This window comes from Solanum tuberosum, unplaced genomic scaffold (assembly GCF_000226075.1).
Source record: "Solanum tuberosum cultivar DM 1-3 516 R44 unplaced genomic scaffold, SolTub_3.0 scf00128, whole genome shotgun sequence".
In the NCBI taxonomy this organism is placed as follows: Eukaryota; Viridiplantae; Streptophyta; class Magnoliopsida; order Solanales; family Solanaceae; genus Solanum; species Solanum tuberosum.
This window is the reverse complement of record NW_006239053.1, coordinates 226,003-245,788: the sequence shown is the minus strand read 5'-3', so window position 1 is coordinate 245,788 and position 19,786 is coordinate 226,003. Positions and strand designations below refer to the sequence as shown.

The following is a 19,786-nucleotide window of genomic DNA, read 5'->3' as shown; positions in this document are numbered from 1 at the left end:
TTAAAGTTGTTTCATGTTTCAATTAGAGGTACTTTATCTGAATTTGTTTCCTACTGAAAAGTGGTTGAAAACACTTTTCAATTACATTTGAAGCGATAGTTAAATTTTATTTGCCGACTCAAAAATTGGTAATCCATCTTATTTTTACAATTTTCAATGAACGTGAAAAAAGTTTGATGGTTAGCTGTAAAAAAATAACAATGACTTTACAAAATATTTAACATCATTATTCATTCCCGTACATTGTTATTTTTCACCATTATGAACTTCCATCATCATATCAATCAATACATTTAATTATCACAATCACTAGCCAACATTTTTACATTCATCACCATAAGCGTCAACTATCCTCCAATTACTATCAATAATCACCACTGCGATGCCATCAACCACCAATATATATCACACAATATTACTATATACATTGCACGATCATCAATTATCACCATCGTCCACCAATCACTATCGTTGGGTCATTCCTCTATCACCATTAGCTACTACGTATAAGTTATAACTACCAGTCCATCACCATCAATCTATACCATCATTCTAATCGACACCCAAAATCACACATCAACCATCATATACATTTTTAAAACACATTATTGATATAGCTACGTATATGTCTAATATAAATAAAAGACAAGTTATATATTCAAATATTAAGAAATCAAATAATTTTAGTTTATTTTAATATTCAAAACTTAATACTTTTTAAATTTAGATATTCTAATTTTAATACACATCTAATAAAATCAATGAGGACTAAATAAATAATTTGAGACTATTTGTTCTTTATTTGGCGGCCCACAAATATTTAGTCAGAAGATTAGATTCTCGTAAGTCGTAACTCCCTCTTTTCTCTCACTGAAAAAGCACAATCCGCGACCAAACACAAAGAAGCACTGCACACCGTAGATCTCACTTCGAATCAACGGCTTATATTTAGTTTCCGCAATTCACATGGATCGACATTCTTATCCGTCTAAGTAAATTTCCCAAAATTTAGCGGCCATGATTTTAAGCCCGCCTCATTTCAAACCACCCACGAAATCCAGGACGCCCAAATTCACCAACTATAAATAGCCACCACCATCCACTTCATGTTTCATCAGCAAAATTACATCAAAATTCGTAACCCTAGAAACTTTCTCTGTGAAAATGTCTGGTCGTGGAAAGGGAGGCAAGGGATTGGGAAAGGGAGGAGCCAAGAGGCACAGGAAGGTTCTAAGAGACAACATCCAAGGTATCACTAAGCCAGCTATTCGCAGGCTTGCTCGTAGGGGTGGTGTGAAGCGTATCTCTGGTCTGATCTATGAGGAGACCCGTGGAGTGTTGAAGATCTTTTGGAGAATGTGATTCGTGATTCTGTCACCTACACTGAGCACGCCAGGAGGAAGACTGTCACTGCTATGGATGTTGTCTATGCTTTGAAGAGACAGGGAAGGACTCTCTATGGATTTGGAGGTTAGATTGGGGGTTGTATGTTGGTAGTAAATGTAGGTTTTAGTTTACAATTGCGTTTATGCCTGTGTTGGATATCTGTAGTGATGCTCTCATGCTCTAGAACTTGTAATTTCTCATTACAGTATCAATGAATAGATTTCAGTTTCTAGTGATTACATTGGTCCGTCTTTTAGCTGTTGATTAATTTTTCTTAATTGATTCATCCTAGTGAATATTTATTGTGCAATTCTTCTGAAGTAAAACCATTTCACTGCGAAATTAAGAAAATCCTCGAAATTTAATGAGAATTGGAGCAAGAGAGACGAAATGTGAGATCTAATAGTATTCAATTGTTAAGCAGAGAGAAGACTCATTACATACAACAGAGTCCATTTTCATCTATTCTCGACATCATTGCCAAAATGCTTAAACTCTATCTAGCTGGTTCTGCATTTTGATCAAACATTTTCAGTTGGTTGTCAATATCTGAATTTTCTTCAATAGTTGGTTCATAGGTTTGGATTTAGATCAGGATTAGCTATTCCTTCAGCCAGCAGATCTACATCTTCATTAGCGCCTCCTTCTTGTTCATCATTTTGCTCATTAGTGCCTCATTGTTCATCATTTTGCTCATTAGCGCCTCCTTGTTCATCAGCATCTCCATCTTGCACATTAGCGCCTGCAGCCTGTTCATTAACGCCTCCATCTTGATTAGTAAGACCAACTTTGTGTCTGCCACAAATTACTCATTTGTTAGAACATCTTACAAGTCACACCACATATGTGTAGAGTCTTAATTTACAAATTTGTAATTAGAAACTTACAAGCTTATAAAGAATACTCCTTCTCTAATATAACTGCAAGGTTTGTTGATTGATTGCAATCTGGAGAAATCATAAATTCTGTAAGAAAAAAATTTAAAAAGAAGAACAAGATTGTCCTCTGGTACTTACAAGTTTCCGCCCTAGCAGGTTTCCACATTTAATACAGTAAGTGTCGGCTACGGTTCTGCCATTTTTTTCTACTTGATGATATCGCTTGTCCTCTGGTACTTCAACATTAAAGCTGCATATATAAAGGTTTGTAACGTATATGTATATGCCTCAAGACTGCAGAAAAATGTTTAAGCTCGTCTGTAAAACCCAATTTCCAAACATGAGACTTACACAGTATGAAAGATGAATGATTCATCGCCTATCTGCAAAATATACAAAACAATGAGCATAGTAAGTGATTAGTCAAGAATATAACAGACTGCTGAATTCATGATACAAATAGCTGTCAAAATTGAGGATTGAATATTACATGTCCTCTTTATGAAATGAAGCGCAATTTTATCAGAAGAGAATTCGGAACAGTTGAGAAAAATTAATGCATATACTTCTTGCACAGATGACAAACATTTGGTATGTTAATAACAAATTGCAAGAAATGATGCAGTGAGAGTGAGAATCCATACATTAGTAAAAAGGTGATCCCTGATAAATCCAACTCGAGTTTTGCAGCTACGACAATGGATGCAATCATCCTCGTAGTGAAGTATAAAGGGCCTTCCCATTGTTGAATGAAGAACCAACTTCTAATAGATATGTTACAGAAACAAATATCACAGGTGAATTGCTGAATTATGAATGGGGAAAAGACTAACTGATTATGAATGTAAAGAGAACAGAGATGATGGAAAATGAGAATTCAAGAAAGTAGAAAAATGGCTGGTGATTAATACTTCTGAAAATTAGTTCTTGATTCTTGAATGAATCAAGTTGAGAAGAGTTATATATATCTTTACCGTTAGCTGAGATATTAGGAAAAATTCTTTTTTCTCCTCTTTTCTTTTAAAGATGGGAAGTACAGGTCTTCATAAGTGACTGAATTGGTTTAATTTCAGCAACAAAAAAAGGGTTATATTTACCTCTCTACTATAAAAAAGAATAAGCTTTGTTTGTTCTCCGTCATACTTCTTGAACAAACTATACCCCTATAATCGTATTTTAGGGTTATATTTACACTTCACCCGTTAAAACTTCGTACGAATAATATAAGGGAACGTATTCTTTGATGGACTTGAATGTTGCACTTGATCTTAGTCAATAATTAAGCTAAAATGTATAACAAGGAGTGTTTGCTCATAAGAGTATAACACTCATGTTCTTGTCATACTAGTATTTCATTTTATATTTCTTTCACCTTTTTTGGTTTTTGCTCAATTCATTCTTTTTTTTTCTTCCCACTGTATACAATTTTCGGAAAAGGGTAAAAAATGTTCTTTCATATATTAGAAATGGTCGAATTTGCCCATCCTTTCAACTTTTTGATCAAATATGCCCATAGCATATTAGAAATAGTCCTCTCAGAAATCATGTTTCTACTTCTTCTTCTCTTAGTAATATTAATGTATTTCAATTGGATTTACAAAATGAACTTTTAATCCAGACCAAGAACAGGATATGTATTTTACATTCATTATCAAACATCTGTTCAACTTTGAAGATTTCTTTAGATCACACATTTGCAATAACATTCAGATTGACAGAACTCGAAAGCAGTAAATATGCTCCAAATATTGCAGATTTATAGATTTCAAATGAAACGGATACCAAGCCTTGCATATTACTACAAAATGAAAATATTGTTTTTACCTTTTCTATAACATTTGCCCCATGCTGAACCCTTAGATGCAGAAAGCAATTGAAATGAACAAAAAAAGTGAACTATGTTATCTGGCTCATAACTTCAGGATAAGAGTAAAAGCCATTGAATCCACCATTCTCAGCGTATCTGTTAAAATCTAACTTCACCACATACTCGCATCAAGAAATAAGCAGCATATAGAGAGTGGTAGTATCAGAGCTAAAACAGGTAAAACGTTCAGTGTCAATTGCTTTGTTCCAACCTGAAGTAATAATATGTACTGTAATCCCAAAATCAAAAAGAGAAAAAAGAATATCACACAATTAGGCATTAGCATTTTGTAAAGTATGAACTCTAATTCAGACAGTGTATATCTTTCTGCATTTTGATCAGCATGAGTAGGCTATCAATGACTGCATATTCATCAATATTGTCTATTCCATCAGCCAGTTGATCGACATCTTCATTCGTTTCACTGGACGGCCTCGATTTTGACCATGATTCTGTTCATTAGCGTCTCCGTCTTGCTCATTAGAGCCTCCATCTTGATCAGCATTAGCACCTCCATCTTGATCAGAATTAGCACCTCCATCTTGCTCAACATTTTGATCATTATCGCCTAAATCTCGTTTATTAGGAACCTGTTCCTTAGCATCTCCATGTTGCTCAGCATTTTGATCATTAGCACCTAAATCTTGTTCATCAGTATTCTGTTCATTAGCGTCTCCATCTTGTTTAGCATTTTGATCATTAGCACCTAAGTCTTGTTCATAAGGAACCTGTTCATTAGCGTCTCCTTCTTGTTTAGCATTTTGATCATTAGCACCTAAATCTTGTTCATAAGGAGCCTGTTGATTTATGCCTTTAGCTTGATCAGCATTTTGCTCATTAGTGCCTCCATCTTGATCATGATCCTGTTCATTAGTGTCTCCATCTTGATCAGCATTTTGATCATTAGCGTACCTAAATTTTGTTCATTAGGAATCTGTTCATTTGCTACCTCCTTCTTGATTTGTTAATTTCTATTCGGTGTTTGATGGTAATTGGGGATGTGATTGTAACTATTTGTAATTTGTTTGTTGCAGGGAGTTTTGCTGAGACAGAGCATGGGCAAGTGACTTTTCCGGAGATTAACACCACCATTCTTGAGAAGATCTGCCAGTACTTTTACTGGTCCCTTCAATATGCAAGGTCTTATCTTACATTTAATTTAAACATCATAAATTACTGCTATGTTTGTCCTGTGTTGATTTCTTAGTTATAGAAATATAGAATTCAGGTTTACCCCTTTAATTCAGAAGGACTTATAACTACATTGGGCATCATTTTTTCATATGTATGATTGGACTGTTTTTTCTTGAGCCGAGGGTCAATTAGAAACAACCTCTCTACCTCTCTACCTTTGAGGTAGGGGTAAGGTCTGCGTACACTCTACCCTCCTCAGACCCCCACTTTGTGGGACTACACTGGGTATGTTGTTGTAATTTGATGTATGAGCAAGGAGCCTAACTGACAATAGTAGAAAGTACATGAGCACCTAAGGGTATGGCCTAGTAGTCAATGAAGTGGGTTGAGTACCATCAAGTCTCTGATGACAAAACATTAGGTGATTTCTTTCCATTTGTCCCGTCCTAGCCTTGGTGAACATAGTTACCTAATACTTGTTGTTGATGGAGTGACAGGTATCCTCTGAAATTAGTCTAGGTGCGCTCAAGTTGTCCTGGACCCCATGGTTAAAAAAGAATAAAAACCATTATATTGGTATGTTGTATCCATGTTTTAGGCTTTTCAGATGATTCTGGATTAGTAGTTTGTGAGCCCTAAGAGGAGCATTTGCATTATTGTGTTTTTGATGTTCAATATTTTCGATAGCATACATAGTTTTAGATCTGAGAACTCCTCGTGGTTATATGAACTAGCTGTAAACTAGGGCATGCTCATGCACTTGTATTGATCTATGTGAAGCACCTTTGAGGTTGGCTTCATATAGATCATGATATATATTTTTGTCTTTGCTAGGTCCAACATGTGGTAAACTAGATTGTAGTTTCTTTTTGGTCCTAAATGGTGGTCCTAAGTTTTGCTTGCATTTGGCTTTAAAATAGTTAGGGTTAGAAATCCGAAGTTGCTGAAATGTAGTCTTGAAATTTCTCACTGGGTGAAATGAGGGCATAAGTCGCTTCTAGGTTTATATATCATGGAAATTTGGGAAGTATGCAGGATTATGCAACTTCATCAAGGAGGGTCTCAGATTTTATTAAGTAGGCTCACAGAAATGAATGAGTAGGGTTGCAGTCTAGAACCAATGGAACAATGCAAACTCAACAGGCCTTTCACCACTTGTCTTCATTTTTCAGCAAGTAGTCTCAGAAATGAATAATAAGTAGGGTAGCATTCTACAACCAAACTCAAAGAAATGAATGATTAGGGTTGCAGTATATTACCAAAACAACAATGTTGCTTAGCATCTCCATGTTACTCAGCATTTTTATCATTAGCACCTAAATCTTGTTCATCAATATTCTGTTCGTTAGCGTCTCCATCTTGTTTAGCATTTTGATCATTAGCACCTAAATCTTGTTCATTAGTGTCTCCATCTTGTTTAGCATTTTGATCATTAGCACCTAAATCTTGTTCATAAGGAGCCTGTTGATTTATGCCTTTAGCTTGATCAGCATTTTGCTCATTAGTGCCTCCATCTTGATCATGATCCTGTTCATTAGTGTCTCCATCTTGATCAGCATTTTGATCATTAGCGCCTAAATTTTGTTCATTAGGAATCTGTTCATTTGCACCTCCTTCTTGATCATTAGGAGCCTGTTCATTAGCAACTCCAAAGACAGTATCACGCAACGTTTCACCACTCTGGTATATAAGCAGCTCCCTGCCACAAAATACTTATTTGAATCAACACCTTACAAGTCATACTGCATATATACGCGCATGTACAGGCAGTCTCAATTTGCGAATTTGTAATTAGAAACTTACAATTTCATAAAGGATCTTCCTACTACAAAATACTCAGACTGTTGGGTAGTCTCAACCTGAAGAAATCATAATTTCTGTATTTTATGAAATATAGAACAACCAAATCAAATGCTTTTTAATGTTAGTATCTTACAAGTTGCCAGCCAAGCCGCATTCGACATTGGACACAGTAAATATTGAGTAGGCTATTTCCCTCTAGTTGTTCTAGATAACCTTGGTGGTTAATTGGTACAACATAATGAAGCCTGCATATAATACACAGACCTCAGAAAAAAGCTTAGGCAAATCACAATCTCATGAAATACCCAATTTTCGAAATTCTGAGACTTACAATCTATTAAAGAACCCTCCATACACTAAGTCATCCGCCTGCAACGTGTACAAGACAAGAACATGAAATATAACAGAATTAAGGGTTGACAAGCAAATTGAAGCAGGGAGAATCGTTACATTAGGAATGAAATCCTCGATGTATGCAACTCGAGTTTCGCATAAACAGCAAAGTATGCAATCACGTATGTTGATTAGATGATCAGAAACTCCAAAACGGGACATTGTGGATCAACCTGTTACAGAACAAAATCCAAGAGAAATATGAACTGCTGAATGAATAAATGGAAATAAAGACTTAACTGATTGTGAATGTGGTAGATATTAACAAGTCTTAAATGTAAAGTGCAACTCCTTTATTTTCTGTAATTAGGATAGCTTTTGTTTTGTATTCGAACTCTATTACCTCTTCTTTTACCCGTCCTGAGGTTCACCCACATATATTCCTCTTCTACAACTCATCTCTCCATCATTCATTCCAACTCCCAAACAATTGCCCTTTCGATAAAACTTGATTGGGAAAATTATTACCTTTGGCAATCTACTGTCTTTGACGCCTTTGATTTGGAGGCTCATCTTGATTGAACTAATATTCCATCTGCCACTATCTTAATCACTACTCCGACACATCTGAATCCACACCAAATCCGGACTTCACGGCTTGGAAAAAGAGGGACAAAATCTTTCTTCTTTGGCTACCACTCGTGAAGCTTGGCTATATCTTTCCAACCTCTAATTTCCATCTCAATCTCGAGACCGAGTCATGCAACTTCGTCACCAACTCCAAACCACCACAAAGGGCTCTACCACCATTATAGACTATGCTGACAAGAAATGTACTATATCACATAGTCTAGCTCTTGCTGACGAAGACTCACTTCCTGGCTTAACAAGAAACGAAGAAACTTGTTGAGGAAACCAAAGCCCTCCAACTTCAAGCCAATGTCATATCTCGCCAATACTCCAACTGCTCCCCAATCACGGGAAATCTCAATCAACAAAGTTTCACCACCTCTCAAAAATCCTCCAGTAGCCCAAATAACAACAATCCCTCTCGTTTCGCGTTATTTGTCAAATATGTGAGAAACCCAACCACGATGCCCGTAATTGCTACAATTTCAACAACATGGAATCCACCTAATCGTTCCTCTAACCGTTCACAAGCCAATATGGTCACTCCCTCCGCCCAAAGTAGATAATATTACACGTATCATTGAACTGTTCTAGCCCAACAACTAGTATTAAAACTATGGTTTAGTTAGACTAGCAAAAAGATGGTCTCGGAGAGATGATATAGGTTCTAACTTAGGACCTTTGCACGTCTACTTGTTGATTTGCTGTTTTTACCCATAACTTCAAAGACACATGCGCAAAAAAAAAAAACTATTGGGCTATGGCGGCCACATATACTCAATTGCTATATGTGACACACACTGGGCCTCAACCATATTAGTGGACTAAAACAAAAATCAAACGAGGCCTTAAACTTAAATTGTTAATAACTTTTATATAATTAATTTCTTCTAGTATTCAGTTTGATAATATAACTTTTCTTATTTTAAAATATTTTTCATGCGATATAGTACTCCAAATATGTCAATTTTTTTCTAATAATTCCTTCATTTTTCATGGAAAGTTTACCTTTTCTACAAATAGTATTCAATATTCATTAAAATAATAATAACTTATAACCTATTATTATTAAAAATGAGGCCACTTAAGTTTTATTTTTTCTAATAATTCCTTCATTTTTCATGAAAAGTTTACCTTTTCTACAAATAGTATTCAATATTTGTTAAAAAATAATAACTTATAACCTATTATTATTAAAAATGAGGCCCCTTAAATTTGGGGACTAAGGCACTCAATAGCAGATTCAGGATTGTTACTAAGGGGTGTCAATAATTTAATAAAAAATATAATTGTGAGGCTAGAACCCACGACCTCAAAGAATTGTCACAACACTCTAACTGTTGGACTAGATATTTAATTTGTGTTAAGAGGTATTAAAATTTATATATGTATTTACTAAATCAAAATTTGACTTCTATACACAATGCAATTCTCCGACGAAACGGTATCGAGCGACACCGTAAAGATAGGTACGCCCCTGAAGACACTTGTCTTTTTCTTAACATTGTCGAGCTGCCCCTGGTGACACTTAGACCATGGATAGTAATGTACCATGTGGAACTTTATTCAAGGAGGATATTATTAGAGGTGTGAATCAAGTCCACATTATTAGCTATAAATATAAGCAAGTTAATTACTTATAAAGTGTTATTTACTTTTGACTTTTTGAAGAAAAAAAATACTGACTTAGATTAGGAGCTTGTTTGACATTACTGTTGAGAGTCCACAACACTTATTTTTAGTAAAGCACTTTTTTTGAAAAAGTAGGTGTTTGACAAATGAGTAAAAATTCTTTTAAATAGAAACAAAAGTTTTTCTGCTGTTGGGAAGAAGCTAATTTTAGCTTCTTAATTTTTTTTTCAAGACTAAAAAGTAATTACCAATTACTTAATTAACATATCTCATATGTTTGGTCAAGTTTCATTTAATAATTTTATTTTTTATTTTTATATAATAAATTTTATATTTTATTTTCCGTTTGCGTATTATTATTTTACGCATTATTTTACAAAATCAGAAAACAAGAAAAAGGTAACAACAATATTTTTGTAAGATTAGGAAAAAAGAAAAAAAAATAACAATTAAAGATTTCTACCCTTCAAAAAAATGTATAATATCGATTGTTTGAATATGAACATTTTATTTTAATAAAAACAAAAAATTAATTTAATTTTTTGTAATAGATGTTTAAACTAGTTTCTTTTTATAACATAATCTAATATTAAAATTACATTAATACTTGCCCTTAATCACAATTTGACTCTCAAAAGTACTTTCAAAAAAGATTAGCCAAACACAATTTATTTATAAAAAAACACTTTTCAAATGAATTAGCCAAATATAAATTGTTTTTTCTCAAAAACACTTTTCTGAAAAGCTATTTTTAAAAAATGCCTGTTAAAATAAATAACGTTTAGTAGAAATGCCAAAAAGACTCTTAACTGACAATATCACAAAAATTAAAATCTAGGTAGTAACGAACTAGGAAAGTTAAGTCTTTTTTTTTTCCACAAAATATTGAATTTGCTATTATTAGTATTAGGTGCGGGAAAGATGTGTTGACATCCCTAGATCTTCTCTCACACGGATCGGATCCCCTTCCAATCAACGGTTGATATTCAGTTTCCACCATTCACGTGGATCACCATTATTATCCGTCGATCACTAAATAATCCCCAAATATTAGCGGCTACGATTTATGCCCCGCCACATTTCGAACCCGCCAACCAAGTATAAATACCCTCCACCATCCACCTCATTCTCATCAGTAATTACATCCAAATTCAAAACCCTAGAAACTTCATCTTCTTCAAATTTCTCTGTGAAAATGTCTGGCCGTGGAAAGGGAGGCAAGGGATTGGGAAAGGGAGGAGCCAAGAGGCACAGGAAGGTTCTAAGAGATAACATCCAGGGTATCACTAAGCCAGCTATTCGCAGGCTTGCTCGTAGGGGTGGTGTGAAGCGTATCTCCGGTCTGATCTATGAGGAGACCCGTGGAGTATTGAAGATCTTTTTGGAGAATGTGATTCGTGACTCTGTCACCTACACCGAGCATGCCAGGAGGAAGACTGTTACTGCGATGGATGTTGTCTATGCCCTCAAGAGACAGGGAAGGACTCTCTATGGATTTGGCGGTTAGATTCTGGAGTTTGGTTGGTGTAATGGTAGTAACTGTAGGTTTAGTTTACATTGCGTTTGTGGCTGGTGTAGCTGTGGATTTTAATTCTCTGTAGCTTCTTTTTGGGTCTTGTTGTTAAGCTCTATATTTTGTTAATATTCAAGTAATCAAGTTCACCTTTCCAGAAATTACATTGTGTATTTGCAGCTAATTACCTTTTTTCTTGATGGTGGATGTTGAATGCTTACTTGTTGCACAATTGGGCGTGTTAATTTTCAGTTTCTTGCCCATGATGAGTTGTTCTTCAAACAGGATTGCATATGTTGAGTAATGGAGTTAATTTGCTGAGTTGAGCAAGAGATAGCACTAGAGTTTTAACATCTATTTATTCCTAAATCTGAAATTTTAGTTAATTTGATCACTCACATCGCATAAAGTCTTCATCATGGTTTCAGTCCTTTGAACTGAGTTATAGAAAAAAAAAACAGAAATTTTATTGCTAAAGTCGAGCGTTTTTGTTTTCATCTCTGGATCTTGACCCCGTTCTTGGCAACTATATACAAGCATAAATGATTTCTCATCCTAACGTAAAGATGCCATTGGACTTATATAGATTATTTGGCCAAACTTTTAAAATCAACTTAATATTTAAAAGCATCATCTTTTTTTGAAATTACTTTTGGTGAGAAGCTTTGTGTCAATGAGGCTATTAATCTCAACAGAAGTTCTTAAACAATATAGAAATTGTCAGGAGAATTCGAATAACTAGATCAATTATACTAATAGATATAGCAAAGTAAATTCACATGAGATTGAGGAAGAGAAGTTTCGTGGTTATCACGTTAGTCTAACACACTTGAGTAAAAGTCTAAGGATCATTTCAATAAGAACATCTTGACATCAATTGTATATATCTACATTGCAATAGCCTCTTGACAAAAAGGAAGAAACGGATTACATCTGTTCAATTTCACAGATTTCCGAAAGACCCTTTCTTAGAAAAAGGGGAGAAAACAGAAATCAAGATGACCTCCTTCTGTGCGGCTTTGCAAATTCCAGTTAACTAGTTGGTCCATCACCCAGTTCATTGGGAGTGCCTCCATCTCCATCTCGATCAGTTTTCTCTGCATCTTGATCAGTTGTGTCTCCATCTTGATTGGTTGAGTCTCCATCTTGATCAGCATTTTTCTCATTAGCACCCATATCTTGTTCATTATGAACCTGTTCATTACTGCCTCCATCTTGATCATGATTCTGTTCATTACCGCCTCCTCCACCCTGATTAGCATTTTGACAGATGAAATGCATCAAGAGATCAGTAAAATTGTACTGAATAGTCCCCACAGTTTCTTCATTTGTGTCTTTGTCTTGATCAACATTTTGCAAATTAGCGCCCCCTTGTTCATTAGGAGCGTGCTCATTAGTGTCTCCATTAGTCATGTCTCCATCTTGATCAACATTTTGTTCATTGGGGTCTCCATCTTGATCTGCATTTTCCTCATCTTGTAGCCCATTTAAATGAAGCAACGGCACATCATTCCATAAACTAAGCTTGTTCCTGCCACAAAATACTCATCTGTATTAGCCCTTACAAGTCATACCGCTTATGTGTACACTCTCAATTTGCAGATTTGCAATTAGAAACTTACAACTTCATACAGAATCTTCCTTCTCTAACATACATGCTCTGTCGGGTGACTGCAATCTGGAGAAATAAAAAATTCAGTATTTTCTTTAAAAAGCAACAAAGTATTCTTATTAATATTAGTATCTTACAATTTTCCACCCGATTAACTCTCCACATCCGATACAGTTAGCATTGACTACGGTAGTTCCAAATTGTCCTAGATGAAAATTCTCGTTTTCTGGTACAAGAACATTAAACCTGCATATATAAATATATAAAGGTTTGTAACATATATGTAATCATATGTAATATCAAATTGCATGAAATCATGAGATTTACAGCCTATTAAAGATCCCTCGTGGCCACACCTGCAAAATGTACAAGAAAATGAGCATAATAAGTTGGTTCTCTATCTAGTCATGAAGCATTGATTCTAAAATATTGAAATCAGTAGCAAATTGATCAAATAGAACAATTAAGAAGAAATAATATTCGTATTGTTACCATCCGAATATAATCGTGTACGCATGCCACTTGATTTCTGCACTTACGACAGTGGATGCTATCATAAAGTGGGATAACATCCTGGTATTCAAGTGAATAGCATCTCACCATTGTTGAATGAAGAAGCAGCAACTCAGAGATGAACTGCTCAAAATGAAAATAAGACAGAAGAATGAATTTTATAGAAATGAGAAGAGAGAATGTTGATATATAGAAAAGTCACTTCTTGATTCTTGAATTTACCGTTAATTCTCAATCCATTTTCTTTCCAAAACTATTTTCTTTTTAATTTCTCATACCAGACAAACTTTTACCATTTTCTTTAATTTGGTTTAGGTTGTACATAGAACTGATAAGAGTACGTTAATCCATTTACCATCCTTATCTATGCAATCCGTTAAAAGTTTGACTCATTTATGCCATTTTTGTTTGTGAAATTTGAAAAGGCTCATCCATGCCATTATTTGTTAACTGAAATGGCATAGATGAGCCAAACTTTTAACGGATGACATAGATGATCCTTTTTTCAAAGTTTGATGGCATATTTGAACCTTTTTCATTTTAAAAGATAATTTAATTAATGACGTGCATGAATCATGACCACGTGTACAAAATGGTTGTGGAAAACCAAAAATATTTTTAGCTTACAAAATAATGGCATGGATGAGTCTTTTCTCAAATGAACTAACTTTGAACCAAGAACAGAGCTTGTAGAAGAATGTTGATACTTGGGATATATAATCAGACTGATGCTCCCCAATTTCGCAAAGCAATGGGTTGTTTCAGGATTTTATGCCCGTAACAATATAGTTTTAACCTCATCAGAGAGAAACAGACATCAGAATTCGTATCTGTTAAAATCTTTTTAGTCATACACATTTTAATGAAAAACAAACTAGTGTTCACTTTCAAGCAACTACACTTGTTGAAACAAAGACAATTGAATAGCATTTGCAGTTTCCAGTGACACATGACTTGAATATAGAGAATGGTAGTACCCGAGCTATAACATGGAAAATGTTCAGTCTCAATTGCTTTTCTCCAAAATGAAGTAATATTAATCCAAAAACCAAAAAAGAAAGCAGAATTTCACACAATTATGAATTAATAATTGTATATATGAACTCCAGCGACTGTACTCAGTGGAAGTGTATATATTTGTAAATCATAGTAAGCTGGCTCTGCAGCATGAGTAGGCTATGGATGTCTGCATTTTCATCAATAGTTGATTCAGTGCAATAAACGTCAGCGCTCTCAATCAGCAATACAGAACCACTACACAAGGCAACAACAACAGCATCAATATTGTTCATTAGCGCCTCCATCCTGATCAACATTTCTCATTAGCGCCTCCATCCTGATTAGCATTTTTCTCATTAGCGCCTAAATCTTGTTCCTTAGTATCTTCATCTTGATCAGCATTTTGCTCATTAGTATCTCCATTTTAATTATCATTTTGCTCACTAGGAACCTGTTCATTAGCGTCTCCATCTTGATCAGCATTAAACCTGCATATATGGCTCATTAGGCAATACATAAAATCTCAAGATGATGAAATTGCATGAGACTTATACTCTAATAAAGAACCTTGCTATCACTAAGTCAAGTACCTGCAATGTTTACAAAACAAGAAAATAAGTTGGTTCAGAGCTTAGTCAAGAGAGTAGTGCTTAATTCAGGATACATATTGTCTTTATGAATTGTCATCAAAAGATACAACATACTATAGTTTTCTCTAAGCGAATAGAACAATTCAGAAGAAATTAATTGAAAATTTGGAGTATCAAAGAAACACAAATCAATAGCAAGAAATCATACAGAGTGAGAAATCCTTACAGTGGGAATGAAATCAGACATGTAAGACAAATATCAAAGCTGCAAAAATCAATGGAAAAAAAAGACTTAACTTGTCACCAGACAACAAATGTAACAGAAAGAGTTGGTTGATCAATGAGAATCCAAGAAAACGAAAAATGGGTGGGAATTATAACAGAAAAATCAGTTCTTGGTTCTTGAATTTACCGTTAATTCTGAATCCATTTACCCTTCAAATCTATTTTCTTTTTAATTGCTGACTCTAGTCATATTCACTTTTTATTTTGCATCCTTACACACATATGCACCGACTTAAAAATTGTATAGAGAATAAAAAACCAATTATGTTTCCTTTTCCCTCCCTCTCGTTTGTATCTTAATAATGTTGTTGTTGTGTGAATTTTGACTAACATTTTAAAATATAATTTTTAATCATATTGATATGAAAAATGTTGCAAGTTATAGTACTTTCTGTATAGTTTTTGAATATCTAAAATTTTATTTTAAAATATCAAATTAATGTAATCTAATTTAGCGTTGAAAATTAGTCAAATTAAGTACTCTCGAAAAGTGCAACATGACAACTAGGGGAAGGAGGGAGTACGATTTAACCATGATTAACTAATACATATGTTTGTTGCACTAAATCAAGAGGAACTCTTGGAGCAATGAGTTTGAACAATGGAAACAGTCACTAACACAATATAATAGATATAAAGTCTAAAGTAAAATCTGATACCTGAAGGTTTCGTGGTGTAGTTGGTTATCACGTCAGTCTAACACACTGAAGGTCTCCGGTTCGAGTCCGGGCGAAGCCATTTTTTTGATACATATATTTTGTTTTTTGAAAGTTTTCCTTTATGTGCCAAAAGTGTAGTGATGCTGCAACTTACTTAAGAAGTCAGGATCCTTTTGTTGAGAGAAATAAAGGAAAACTCTACTACGAATTCACGCTAAACTCTACTACCAATCCTCTCAATCAGCAATTTTGTATCAACAGATAAAAAAACAAACTAAGCAGCATATACAGAACGGTTAATATCAAACATGTAAAATGTGCAGTGTCAATTGGTTTATTCCAACCTGAAGTAATACAATATGTAGTGTAATCTCAAAACAGAATATCGCACAATTATGAATTATAGCATTTGTATAAGCAGAATATCAGAATGAGTAGCCTATCAATGTCTGCATTTTCATCTATTCCATCAGCCAGTTCATCTTATCTTCCTTCGTTTAATTGGCGGGCCTCCATCTTGATCATTAGGACCTTGTCATCTTGATCACTAGGACCCTGTTCATTAGCGCCTCCATCTTGATCAGCATTTTGTTCATTAGCGCCCACATCTTGTTCATGGTTCAGTTCATTACCGCCTCCACCTTGATAAGCATTTTTGTTGATGAAATGCGTCAAGAAATTACGAACATTGAACCGAATAACCCCCACATCTTCTTCATGATTCAGTTCATTACCGCCTCCACCTTGATCAACATTTTGCTCATTAGCGCCCACTTCATGTTCATTAGTGTCTCCATCTTGATCAACATTTTCCTCATTCGTGTCTCCATCTTGATCAGCATTTTCCTCATAAGTGTGTAAATCTTGTACCTTCTTTATACGAAGCAACGGTACATCATTCCATAAACAAAGCTTTTTCCTGCCACAAAATAGTCATACTTCATATAACGTGTACAGACAGTCTCAATTCGCAAATTTGTAATTAGAAACTTACAATATCATTAGGAATTTTCCTTCCCTAATAAGACTGTTCTGCGGGGTTACTTCAATCTGGAGAAATTAAAAAATTCAGTATTTTTTTAAAAAAAGCAACAAAATCTTCTTGTTCATGAAAACCAATTGCTTCGTATCTTACATATTTCCACCCGAGTGTCACTCCACATTGGACACAGTTAGCCTTGGCTACGGCAGTTCCTAATAGTCGTTGATGAAATTTCACGTTGTCTCGTACAACAACATTAAACCTGCATATATACATAAATATGCGTTAATTAGACCACAGAAAAAAGGGTATCCATATCTCAAGTTTGTGAAATCATGATGAGACTTACACCCTATTAAAGAGCCCTCTTGGCCACTGCAAAATGTACAAGAAAATGAGCATAATAAGTTCAAGAACAGAGTTATAGTGAGAATTAAGCAGCATATTGAAATCAGTAGGAAATAGAAGAATTCAGAAAAAATAATATTTGAATCCTTACCAATCGAATATAATCTTGGGTGCATGCCACTTGATTTCCGCACCTACGACAGTGAATGGTATGATAAAGAGGGATAACATCCTGGAGTTGAACTGAATAGCATATCATATTTGTTGAATGAAGAAGAAGTAACTCAGGAGAGAAGAGATGCACTGCTCAAAATGAAAAAATGCAGAAGAATGAATTTGGTGGAAATGACAAGAGAGAATGTTGAATATATATATATATATAAATGTCACTTCTTGATTCTTGAATTTACGGTTAATTCTCAATCCATTTTCCCTCCAAAACTATTAAAGTCATAGTTATATTTTATTTTGCATCCTTACACACATATGCACCCACTTAAAATTGTACAGAGAATATAGCCAATAATGTTTCCTTTTCCCCCCTCTACTTGCTTAAATTAAAATTAAGAAGAAACAGGTAAAATCAGAGGGAGATATTAATGGAGGAGTGAAATGTAGGCGATAAAAAATGATTTGAGGAATACTGAAACGACGGAGTAAACAAAGAAAATCAAACCGAATATGATTGTTTGGCTCAGTATACATAAGAACAATAATTGTGCATATCTACATTGCAATTGTACAGATTTCAGAAGGTTACATATTTGCAATATATTAGACAGCAGAAAACAGAAACCTGTAGTATATATAATATGAGCACTGGCACATTAGTTAATTAGATATTCTAGTAGCATTTACTATCAAGCAAAATCTAAGTAATCCAGTATTAACTTTTAACCAGTCAATTATACTCAAATGCTTGACAGATGACTTGTATCAAGAAATATAAAACTAAGCAGCATATAGTACCCGAGCTCAAACATGAAAAAAAGTTCAGTGTCAATTGGTTTATTCCAACTAAAAATATCAGTAATCAAGTAGTAACTTTTAACCAGTCGATAATACTAAAATGCTTGACAGATGACTTGTATCAAGAAATTAAAAACAAACTAAGCAGAATATCAATGTCTCTGCATTTTCATCACCCAGTTGGTCTACATCTTCATTCAGTTCATTGGAGTTGATCATGATTCTGTTCATTATTACTGCCTCCATCTTGATTAGCATTTTTCTCATTAGTGCCCACTTCTTGTTCATTAGCGTCTCCATCTTGATCTGCATTTTCCTCATTAGCTTGGAAATTTTGTTCCACAATTGAACGAAGCAACAGTATATGATTCGAAAAAGTAAGCTTGTCCCTGCCACAAAATACTCATTTGTATTAACCCTTACAAGTCATACAGTCTTAATTTGCGAATTGGTAATTAGAAACTTACAATCTCATACAGTATTTTCCTTCTCTAACATACATGTGCTATCGGCGGACTCCAATTTGGAGAAATAAAAAATTCAGTGTTATTGTTTAAAAAGCAACAAAATATTCTTGAATATTAGTATCTTACAACTTTCCACCCGATCATCTTTCTACATTGGAGACAGAAAATTTTGGCTACGTTAGTTCCAATTTCTGCTCGATGATAACTCGCGTTGTCTGGTACATGAACATTAAACGTGCATATAGATAAATGAGTTAGACAGCAGAAAAAAAGTGTAAGCATATCTCAAGTTGCTCATACTTACACCCTATTAAAGAGCCCTAGTTCTCCTGAGCGAGACTGCAAAATGTACAAGACCAGAAAATAAGTTGCTGAGAGTAGTGCTTAATTAATCAGAATTCATGATACAAAATATTGAAATCAGTACGTAGCAATTTCATGAAATATTTTTTCCTAAACCAAGAAATTATGTTAGAATCATTACCATCGGAGCATAATCGTTGAGCCATGCAACTTGCGTTCTGCACTCATTAGTATGACAGTGGATGCTAACATTCGCATCAGTGTTGTGTTCAAGTGAATAGTATCTATTCATTGTTGAAATGAATTTTATGGAAATGACAAGAGAGAATGTTGATATATATATATTTGCTCTTAGTTAGTTTTTAGCAAAATACGTTCTTTAGTTTAACATGAATTGTTGTTTAGTTAGAGTTGTTGAGATATTTCAGATTGTTTTAAATTTCAAATTATGTAGATTCTATGTTTTAAGTTGGCTATTTAAAGTGTTTCAATGCTTAATAAAATCATTGAAATCAATAATAAGTATTTCAATCCAAAAAGAGACCTTTTTAACCCTTTTCGCTACCCTATCTTTTTAAAAACCAACCGTTGATACATATCGAAAAGGGAAAATTACGCGGTTAAGCAAACTTATATTACTTAATTACTCATCATAGCTATAGTTTGCTATAATTACCACTCGCGACTAACATTATACATTAATTACGCGGGTTGACTTCGAGTTTGTATAATTAACCACGTTTGTATATGTATAATTCACCAGAATATACAAATACATATGTATAATATACAATTATCTAACCAATATACATATACAATTCACCTCTCTCCCACTCTCTGCCCTCTCTCACTCGCCTCTCTCCTCCCTCTCCCAATCTCGCTT

At 34.4% G+C, this 19,786-nt stretch overlaps 1 protein-coding gene and 1 non-coding gene across 2 annotated transcripts; both read left to right on the top strand.

Moving 5' to 3' along the window:
• Nucleotides 1-1,111: 1,111 nt before the first annotated feature.
• LOC102590781 (uncharacterized) lies at nucleotides 1,112-11,376 on the top strand. The gene is given in 6 exon segments (XM_006350693.2): nucleotides 1,112-1,348; nucleotides 1,351-1,472; nucleotides 1,954-2,137; nucleotides 5,166-5,271; nucleotides 6,894-6,948; nucleotides 10,718-11,376. Coding segments are annotated over 6 exon segments (1,104 nt in total). The 5' UTR covers nucleotides 1,112-1,164; the 3' UTR covers nucleotides 11,171-11,376.
• A 4,463-nt stretch (nucleotides 11,377-15,839) lies between these two features.
• TRNAV-AAC (transfer RNA valine (anticodon AAC)) lies at nucleotides 15,840-15,913 on the top strand. Its single transcript has one exon. It is a non-coding gene; the product is annotated as a tRNA-Val (tRNA).
• The last annotated feature ends 3,873 nt before the right edge of the window (nucleotides 15,914-19,786 follow it).